This window comes from Arachis ipaensis, chromosome B02 (genome assembly GCF_000816755.2).
Source record: "Arachis ipaensis cultivar K30076 chromosome B02, Araip1.1, whole genome shotgun sequence".
NCBI lineage: Eukaryota > Viridiplantae > Streptophyta > Magnoliopsida > Fabales > Fabaceae > Arachis > Arachis ipaensis.
Genome location: NC_029786.2, coordinates 107,071,942 through 107,082,099, shown reverse-complemented (window position 1 = coordinate 107,082,099; position 10,158 = coordinate 107,071,942). Strand labels below are relative to the sequence as shown.

The 10,158-nt window shown below is 35.5% G+C and overlaps 2 protein-coding genes and 1 non-coding gene across 4 annotated transcripts; 2 read left to right on the top strand and 1 right to left on the bottom strand.

Annotated features, from left to right (window-relative positions):
• Positions 800-5,475, bottom strand: LOC107626358 (transcription factor E2FA-like). Of its 2 annotated transcripts, XR_002358209.1 has the most exons (15): positions 4,998-5,475; positions 4,458-4,650; positions 4,254-4,307; positions 4,071-4,156; positions 3,890-3,978; positions 3,714-3,765; positions 3,408-3,460; positions 3,275-3,325; positions 3,111-3,159; positions 2,925-2,990; positions 2,752-2,828; positions 2,312-2,543; positions 1,965-2,031; positions 1,110-1,881; positions 800-949 (listed from the first exon to the last, which is right to left on the bottom strand). XR_002358209.1 is itself a non-coding variant. In XM_016329227.2 (14 exons), exons 1-14 carry the CDS (start codon positions 5,217-5,219, stop codon positions 1,757-1,759), a joined length of 1,416 nt encoding a protein of 471 aa, XP_016184713.1. In that variant the 5' UTR covers positions 5,220-5,475; the 3' UTR covers positions 1,031-1,756. The 2 variants fall into 2 exon arrangements, 1 of the variants encoding a protein (XP_016184713.1); XM_016329227.2 differs by lacking the exon at positions 800-949 and having other exon boundaries at positions 1,031-1,881.
• On the top strand, positions 6,082-6,161 carry TRNAL-UAG. Its single transcript has one exon. It is a non-coding gene; the product is annotated as a tRNA-Leu (tRNA).
• LOC107626356 (2-Cys peroxiredoxin BAS1, chloroplastic) lies at positions 6,233-9,292 on the top strand. The gene is made up of 7 exons (XM_016329225.2): positions 6,233-6,600; positions 7,525-7,599; positions 7,689-7,770; positions 7,866-7,945; positions 8,173-8,298; positions 8,631-8,744; positions 8,901-9,292. Exons 1-7 carry the CDS (start codon positions 6,388-6,390, stop codon positions 9,015-9,017), a joined length of 807 nt encoding a protein of 268 aa, XP_016184711.1. The 5' UTR covers positions 6,233-6,387; the 3' UTR covers positions 9,018-9,292.

Genomic DNA, 10,158 nt, shown 5'->3' with positions numbered 1-10,158 from the left:
TCATTACAAAAAAAAAAAAATAGAGACCACTTTAATAAAGATACTAAAAATATCTTTTTTTAAAGATGTTTATATGTGTTATTTTATTATTGGACATTCTTATTAAATCGGTTAATAATTTATTTTTTAATAAACCAGAACAAAATCGGTTTATTATAGCAACAATAATAAACTCAATTATCTGCATTATAATTATTAGACTCGATTTAATCCAATCGAATTACACAATCTAAATCGAATATCTTTAAATTTTTTGATAAAAAGACATATATCTCTGATTTTTTATTTTGCAGACATTTGAATCCCTAAAAATACAATTAGATCCCCAAAAAGAAATTGGATTTATTGTTATTGTTATAAAAATATCGGTTTTATTCTAATTTGTTAAGAAATTAAAAAATAACCAATTTATTAATACATCCAATAATAATAATGCGACACGCCTTTACAAAAAGACGTTTTACACGTCTTTATGGAAGCATTCCAAAAAAAAATAGCCCTTCATAATCTTCAGCACAATTTAATCAATTTATCATTTATATATCCAATAAAATTTTGCCGAGTTTTTTTTCCTTTCGTTTCCCGTTAAGAAACAAAACAGACAAATACATTATTAATCCTTATTAAATATACTTAATGCGTGTTATAAGGGTGATATCAATCACTTAGTACAAAATTATAGTTTAATTTTAATCTATGTACTCAGAACATAGCATCTCATGTACTGGTAATTATAGTTCCTTCTAATGCAAAATTCATACGAAAATAACAAATCTTCTAATCCGTACATTGATTCGTCTTTTTTTTTTTTGTTCTTTTTACAAGGACAATTTTACGACTCTGTTCATCTCAACCACATCTTACCCCAGAAGCAGAACTGTAGAAGTAACAGTACATTATCTTCAACGCCAACTTTTAGCCATAACAATTAATTATCTTATCTTTAACCCTAAATAAAATGGACCACTGTGAGACAATAAATAGATGAACACGAATGGCCACAAGTCTACAATAGCATTCACCAACAAAGTAACAAGAAACAATAAAAGATTTGGGCCATAACCATTACTGCAGTTTGAAAATAAGTGTTTTGCTTAGGTTAGAGATACCTGAAGCTACAATTCCAATAATTGAACGTCTTCATCCCCAGGTGTGCTTTATTAGTTTCCAGAAAGCTCCAAGGAGTTCAGCAATCACCATCCATATAAAAAATAAATTAATGAAGAAATGAATTGAAGACCAATGTAGAGGGAAATGTTTGATATGATAGTGTCGCCACTGTTAATGCAATGTTTACAAACAGCAAGAATGATGGACCTATCCTATCATAATAACAGGACACTGTTGGCAGTTTTGTCTGCACTCAGCATCTACATAGTTCCTCTGTTCTATTGAGAAATTGGACCCAAGATGCCGCAGACTTTGATAAACATGGTCAATCATATAACAAGATTATGATTGTGGAGTCTACCTAAGTTTGCATTTGGCAAAGTAGCAACATTTGCTGTAATAATTACCAGCTGTCACCACTCTACTTCATTGCTGAATCCTCCATGAGCATAGTATATCGTCCGTAACTAGTTTAGTTATAAGTTATAGCAGATGGTCATGACATCGATGAAGTATATCAGCAATTCGCATCTTCACATTCAACAACTAACGAGCATCCTCATATTTCCCAAGGCTAGCAACTACTCTATTTTAGTACATTATCTCTGTGCAATAGCTGAAAAGCTAACCGTTGTCTCTAATATAATCACCTCTGATTAGGATTAGTTACAGTGGATGGAGTTTCAGCAATCCCAGATGATGGAGTTTGATGCGTAGGGATATTTCCGAAGTCAGGATGAAGCATGTCTACCCCATTCCAATCAACACTAGCTGTTTTGTTAAGTTCAGGATTACTTAATAGAAGACATAATAATAAAAGGAAAGGCACAGAAAGCATTCGACATGAAGGATACAATCTGTTCTCCACATATCTGTTATGCTAATGTCAGCATCTGATAGAAGCCAATAATCTGCATCATTCTACAAATATTACACCATGGTCAGCAATGCAATAGGAAGAAACATGAAAAAACAACTGAAGGATCATAACTTACCATCAGAAGAACGCGTTCATTATGACGGGATTTATATTAATATAGCCAATAAAACTACCTTGAAGGTGAGGATGGAACCTCTCACATATAGCAGATGTGTCCTATTTAATAAGATATTAAGCTAGTTCCCTTCTCACTATCATGGTATTACCTCACTTCCCACCTTTTAGTTCAAGATAAAATCATGTTGGTTATGATTTACTTACATCAGCATCTGAAGGGACAATCTTCATCATGCCCCCACCAAAGTCTTGTGATGTGTTTAGATCAGAGTACGTGTGAGAGGGGATCTGAGGTTGAGGTTCTAGTCCTTTTGCACTGCACTCGGCAGGAACTGCTTCTGCCACCGGTGGTTCATTGGACCCTGAACTCGAAGGAAGCGGGAGGCTCACAGGGGGCTCAGGACCATTTATCTCTTCAAATCTCTCTTCGAATTGACTAAAATAGTTTAGAAGTTGCAATGATTAAATGGAAATTGCATTACCAGATAAACTGATTAGAAAGTGAGTGAAAAATATTACAACCTCGGCAAAATAGTCAATAGGAAATAACAGAAACAAGTAAAGAAAGTTAACATTGGAAGAAAAAGAAAAAAAAATGAAAATATTCAGTAGTACCAGCCGACTGAGGCAGCTATACTCTGTACCTGATAAGGTAAACATCAATGGGCCCCATAGTACTTCTAAGAATGATCCTATATCTCCTCTGCAGATAGTCAACAGCCTGATGCATATAGAAGCAACAATTCTCCATCATGCTCAAAAACACCAGTTTTAAGATCACAAACCTCCCATCACTAAATATATGGCTTGAACTTACTTCCTCAGGATCAGGGACTTCTAGGGTGGTTCCATGTGGAGCTTTAATTGCTATCAGGGTTTCATTCTGCACGTTAGAATTCACTGGTTTTAATAGAAAGTAAAGCTCAATAGTAATCAGCACAAAAAGAACACAGCAATGTTCATAGTGAAAATTAGAAGGGGGGAGTGCAACACAGAACCTCACCTGGAAGCAAGGTACGGCCTTAATATCTTCTTCAGTCACAAAAAGGAACCTAAAAAATTGATTCAGAATGTGTAAAAGGTCATCAATGAGTGATAACAGTTTATTTTTCCCTAATGAAGGTAGGCTGGAAAATGAATCTAATAATTAAATGAGGAAGAAATTACTTCTGCTTATTTTCATCTTCACTCAAACTCCTAAGCCTTTCTTGCATTTCCCTGCCAACAGTTTAGAAGGATAAGATATTCAGCTTAAGCCAACAATGCTAAGTAGCAAGTTTCTGCTTTTCCTAATGCAGACCTTATTCGGTCATCTAATCTATGCTCTTCCAAGGAGAGTTTCTCAACTTCTTCCTGCAAGACAAAACCAGGAGGTTGACAGCATAATTAGCAATATGCATATAGATGCTAATAAGTAAACCTAATCCTATTTTTTTTCTCATGAATCATGATAAGGTCTACGACCAGTAAACATAAGTGCATCTGTTGACATTATGGATGGAAAGAAAGATCCATGACCATGCTAATGACAGTGATAATTCTCTAACAAATAGTTCCTGGAGTATCAACTGATATCTCACAAGAAAACAACACCTATACCACTTACCTTAAGCATCGAGATATCACCATCCACGTCACCGGAAGAAGATTCTGTTCCCCTACATTCAACAAGGTTAGATTGTAAGACTTATAATTATTTTGATCTTAAATGCTACATTACACATAAGAGGAGCTAGATATCCCATAGAAGAATAAAGAACTACTAAATCCATCACATATTACTTCCAATGTATTCTGTTCTTGAGCTTCTTTTCAATGAGACCAATGCCTTCCAAAACATTAGTTATGTCATATATCCTCCTCTTTTTCACCTAAACCAAAAGGACAAAATTTTACATTGCGATGTGATAAGAGAGAATAAATACCGTAAATTACAATGACAGTAATTTTAAGTTAGAAGGACCTCCAAAGTTTCTGCTGCTTGATTTAGGTCAAGATTACCATCTTCTGAATGCTTTACCAAATTGACAAACTTTTTTGTCAACATACCTGTGAAGTTCGAATACAATTTAGTTATTTTTTTCTCTTGGAAAGATAGCCTTATCATAAAAGAAGACAGGAATCCAAAGAGTGCATGTAATATTACCTAAGGAGTTGTCATAGCGACAGCTTCCAGCAGGAGTAAGAGGAGATGGGGAACCTGCATCTAATGAAATTTACTATATTACAAAGGCGGTACTGCAACTAAGAAATGGATCACAAGTTGCATCCAAGAACTAACTAAAAGATTCTGAAATAATCAGGGAACTTGGTTCAATACTTCAAGTCTTCAACATTAAAACTTCCTCACCAGAATTGGAGATGGGTGTCTGAGGGCATTGCATTCCTTCTTTGGAAACCTTTGACTTAGCATGCGTCCTTCCCCCTTTGGACGACACTGGAGTTTTGAAAGGACTACTTGCTGCGTTTGCTGATCCAGGAACATTACTAAGCTTTTGCGAGTCTCCTTCAATATTAGTCATTCCACCCTTCCTCTTAATTTGCTGGAACCACCAGCAAGATGAACAGAGAAATATAGTTATAATTATGCAACCAATCAAGCAAGAGTAATAGTCTATACTTTTTATCTTTATTTACTTTATATTATAAGTTTATTTGAACATGTTCCTCTCTCTCTCATGATACAAAGAACAAATTGAGTATATAATTAAAAAACAAGATTAAAATTTCACCACTTCAATAGTAAATCAAAATCAAAAGCATATGCAGCCAAATCCAGCAAATTTCAGAGTAAGTAAACAAAAAAGGAACAGGAACCAAATAAAAATTCATTTTCACGAAATGAACCGCGGGATCAGTGAGAGTGTGAGAGCGAAGAAGAAGGACTCACCGGAGATCTAACAACAACGACTTCAGCCTGTTGATCGGCGGCGAGTTTCCTGCCGGAGTCAGGAGCACCGGAGGTGGAGGAGAAGCTATGGTACTCGTCCGGCTGAGCGAACAGCGGTTTCATCAACGCAAATGCCAGGTTGCGCTTTAGCGGCGGCCGGATAGGGACGCCGGAATCATCCGGCTTCGTACGGGGCGGCGGAGGTCCAGCGCCGCCGGACATGGAGCGGCGAAGAGGAAAAGAGAAAAGAGGCGATCGCAGTTTTCGGAGAGTGGGAATGAGAATTTGGCGGGAAAATGGAAGAAAAGGAAGTTTTAGGGTTTTAGAGAGAGAAAGTGTTGAGGTTTAGAGAGAGAACAGAGGAAGTTAGGAGAAGGGGCGCGTAAGAGCAGAAAACGAGGGAAGGAAAGGAAGGAAGGAGGGAATTTTGTTTCGGATAGATGTGGAGGGAACTCAACTCCTTGCGCTGTTCCGCATATTAAAAAAAATAAATATAAGATTAAAAAGAGAAAAGATGATGAGGAAAAATGGTCATAAAAAATTAGCTACTTTATTTATGTTGCCTTATTCATTAGGCAATTAACCATTAACCATATAGGTATTATTGCTTGGATTCTGTATTGAATGTACGTAAAATTGTAAATATGCCAAACTCTCAAGAGGAAATTCTGATCATTATGAGTTATCATATTCCTTTTGTTGAATTATTTTTAATAAGATAATATCTATAATTTCAAAAGAGTTTTTTTTTTTACTTGTCTTATTATATAAATAATGTTATAAAATTATTTTTTGACACGTTTTTTTTTTTTACCAAAGATATGAGATTTGAACTCGCAATCTCTTAATTGAGTAGGGGAGACTATGTCATTTAAGCTATTACTCATTGGCCTATTTTTTTTGTGACACGTTTTTAGCATAGAAAAATATTAAATGAATAAATTGTTTTCTAATCAAATCTAACCCAATTTTTTATGTCTTCTTATGTGTTTTTTTTCTTAAATAAAAATAACTTTTATTTTTATGAATGTATGTAAATGGGAATAGTTATGAATTAAATAAAAACAACGAGTAGCTCGCAAATGACAGTTTGGCCGAGTGGTCTAAGGCGCCAGATTTAGGCTCTGGTCCGAAAGGGCGTGGGTTCAAATCCCACAGCTGTCAGTTTTTGTTTAACTCACGGACTGGGTTCGTGTATGTCTTCTTAATTGGATTGGGACCACTGTTTAAGTCACTAGCTTTTCTCAACCAACCAACTCTCTTTTCTTCTACCCTCTCACTCTCAGCTTTCTCCACACTTTATCTTCTAATCTCATCTCATTCCACCAACACACACTAAACAGAGAAAGAGTGAGTAAGAGAGTATAGTGTGTGTCGTGTCTCATTAACAATGGCTTGTTCATCAGCAGCTACCTCTGCTTCTCTCTTCTCTTCTACAACAAGACCTCTTCTCTCTCCCAAACCCCTTTCTCCTTCTTCCTCTCTCTCCATCCCAAATTCCCTCAAACCCTCTCATTCTTCTTCTGCTGCTGCTTTCTCTCGCTCAATCTCCATCAAACGCTCTTCATTGCATTCTCGCCGCAGCTTCAGTGTTAGAGCCTCGGTAAGACCATTTTTTTTCTCACTGGCACTGACCCATTTTGCCTCACCCCTTCATTAATGATGGGGATGCTTCAAGTTTTTATCTTTGTAACGGGTTATTATTGCTTGTTCTCTCAATGGTTGATTTTTATCTATTTTTGTTTTGCTTCCTATGTGTTTGTGTATTTGTCTCTATGGTGTCATTTTCCTTACTCTTAATATCAGTGTGTTGTTACTTTGTGTATGTACCATATTATGTTGCTGTGAACTATATGATGCTGTTTTCAGACCATGATGATAGGATTATTGAAGTTTTTGGCATTGTTAGCTGTCTTAGTGTTAGACTGATGCATACATTAGTGGAACAAGAGCAAGTATGATTCACAGGATTTGAGATGTTGTTGAGCTTTCGTTATTGAAAGTTTTGGCTTTTAAGCATCAAGCATCGTGATTTTATAGAATCAACAATACTCCAAAACCAGATTATCTCCCACAATGTTATTTACATTAACAAACCTTTTCCCACCGGGTGGGGTTGCCTACATGGATCCAAAAACGTCATTGCATCGTGTCCATGCGTTGGGATGGGACAAAGTTTTAAGTAACTTAGTTGTCGCAAGCCTAACAAATCCCTACATGAATCCAGAGACATCGATGTGTCGTGGCCATGCTTAGGGATGCAACAAAGTTGTGTCAAAAAATTCTAAAGCATATGAGTGACAACGAAAGTAAAAGAGTGGGAAAACGATTGCCAAGTTGCAAAGATTCGTTCTCCTATAGTATCTAGTAGATGTGCTATGGTTGTCTTCTTTATAGTTGAGTGTTGTAACTTAATTGTTGACACAGAAATGAAACCTAAACTTAATTTGTCGTTTTTAGTTTATTTTTATTACTTGACCTTTAAAGTAAAATGTTGTTTTGCTCGCCTTTTTTCCCCTTGCAACAGAGTGAACTTCCATTAGTTGGAAATACAGCCCCAGATTTCGAAGCAGAGGCTGTTTTTGATCAGGAGTTTATCAAGGTAGTATGCTGCCAGCCCTTGGCGAATATCATTGAAATTTTGTATCCAGTTGCACCATTTTTTTTTTAATTAAACCATTGTCATTTCAGGTAAAACTCTCGGAATACATTGGGAAGAAGTATGTTATCCTCTTTTTCTACCCATTGGACTTCACCTTTGTTTGTCCAACAGGTTACTAGAAATCTTAGTTAACTTTAATCACATTGCGATACTTGTGGATCAATGTTTCATTCCGTACAAACCTAATGTTTGTTACCTGTCCACAGAAATCACTGCTTTCAGTGACCGGTATGCGGAGTTTGAGGCACTAAATACTGAGATATTGGGCGTTTCAGTTGACAGTGTGGTGAGTTGGATTCGACTGATCTTTTGATTGTTGTTTTCAAAGCTAATGGTGATGATATTACAAATAGATTCTAATAGATTACCACTAGAATGCACAAGAGATGGTTTTGTTAGAATCTAATAGATTCTCTATACAACTGTCAAGTACCGAGTTATAGCAGTATAAGCTATATTACAAAATTTCTGGAATTTTCTTCTTGATTAATGGTGCTATTGTTATTGTTATAGTTCTCGCACCTTGCATGGGTTCAAACGGATAGAAAAGCAGGTGGTCTTGGCGATTTGAATTATCCATTGATTTCCGATGTCACCAAATCGATATCAAAATCTTACGGTGTCCTCATCCCTGATCAGGTATGTTCTGACAAGATAGTTTGAAAATTTGTTACCTGTGGCAAGCTGGTTTCAAACAAGTATTATCTAGTTTATCTGTACTCTCTAGTCTCGTGTAATTTTACGAGTTATCAGAGCTGCTATTAGATTGAATCATGTCTTTTAACACGTCTGATTTTTCCTCTTACCCCTGCCACTGATGATATTGTTCACTGCTCTAAGATCAAATATAGGAACACTATGTAGGGCATATCTGTATTTATATTGTTTAAATGTTGGCACCAAAGTTCTTGCTTTTCGATCCATCTCTTCGAATTTGTGTCATGATGATTCCAACACACTCAACGAATTAGGGGATTGCTTTGAGAGGGCTGTTCATCATTGACAAGGAAGGAGTTATCCAGCATTCCACCATTAACAACTTGGCAATTGGTAGAAGTGTTGATGAGACAAAGAGAACACTCCAGGTAAATCATATACACTCAAGTACTCAACAATGGCATCACCAAAATTCGATTTAAATTTCTATGCGCTGTCAGTATATAGCAGTTAAACTCATCTGTTTATCATTTTTATTGCTCACACATGTTTCGCACACCCTTTCATTGGCATTGGTTTTGCAGGCCTTGCAATATGTGCAGGAGAACCCGGACGAAGTTTGCCCTGCCGGATGGAAGCCCGGGGAGAAGTCCATGAAACCAGACCCCAAACTTAGCAAAGAGTACTTTTCCGCGGTGTAACAAGGATCATAGTTAAGAGTAGCCGTTGCGCGTATATGATGATCAGAGTGATTGTGAAAGGGTCTTGTTTTTAATGTAACTTTAGTCCTTTTAAATTTTGAGCTTTAGGGTGTGGGAATAAGTGTGAAGTTCACTATGCATCAATTTATAGTCTTTGTATCTTATGTAGTTATGTTCTCATTGAACCATTAAGATGGAATTATTTGATTAAACCAAAATGAGATGATTCTTCTTTTTTCTTGAAATAAAGCCTGTGTTTGGGTTATAATATGAAAGATGTTATAGAATACAATTGATGGTTTGGAATTTCTTTTTACCCCTACTTGTACTCTAATTATAGATGACATTATTTGATACATATAGTTAATGTTAATATGTTAGTCTTTGATACTTAATATGGATTTTAAAGTATGCATTTTTTTGGGGGTATTTAAATGCAAGATTTATTGTTGGCGAAAAACATCTTTATCAATCATGCATGCAAAATGATTTGATATTTTGGTCATTTTTCTGGTATATTTTGTAAATATCAAAATCAGGGCCTTAGCCCAGAACAGAAATCAGGGCCTTAGAGGTTGGTATAGTATTTACATATAAAAATTGTTATTTGTACGCCAAAATCACTCTATTATGTATAAATAAATGTGTGGTTAAACTAAGTTGTGTCGGAAGTTCGAATATCGCGTGCTCTATGTAGCAACCCATTGACCAGTGCCAAATTCTTAAATTTAGCTACATAAATAATTTATTAAACATATTTTGCCACATAAAAAACTAAAAATGATTTTACTCAAAAAAATTACATTTAATCAAAGATCATCAAAAAGCCAAATTTATAAAGAGAAATTCAAAGGGTACACTAAAAATGTATTATTATATATTTATATAGCAAGTGTTACTAATCACACTTGGTGCCACTCTGTGTTTTAGATAATGAGAATCCATTCGAACATACACACACATTACAAATCGGAATCTTGGTATATCTGTGAGATCTGTATTAGATTGTCTTGCAAATTGCAATTTTGGACAATGTATTTTAGATATATAAAATATATGTTTAATTGTGAAGTAATGAAGTATATATAAGGTATGCACAAAAATTTGTTGTTGGAACTTAGTTTTTCAAAATTTTGATGAC

Coding starts and splice junctions, on each gene's coding strand:
- LOC107626356 (XM_016329225.2), top strand. CDS start 6,388: ATGGCTTGTTCATCAGCAGCTACCTCTGCTTCTCTCTTCTCTTCTACA. Junction 6,601..7,524: donor GCTTCAGTGTTAGAGCCTCG/GTAAGACCATTT, acceptor CCCTTGCAACAG/AGTGAACTTCCATTAGTTGG. Junction 7,771..7,865: donor CACCTTTGTTTGTCCAACAG/GTTACTAGAAAT, acceptor ACCTGTCCACAG/AAATCACTGCTTTCAGTGAC.
- LOC107626358 (XM_016329227.2), bottom strand. CDS start 5,219: ATGTCCGGCGGCGCTGGACCTCCGCCGCCCCGTACGAAGCCGGATGAT. Junction 3,979..4,070: donor AAGCAGCAGAAACTTTGGAG/GTCCTTCTAACT, acceptor CTTTTGGTTTAG/GTGAAAAAGAGGAGGATATA. Junction 3,160..3,274: donor GAAGATGAAAATAAGCAGAA/GTAATTTCTTCC, acceptor TCAATTTTTTAG/GTTCCTTTTTGTGACTGAAG.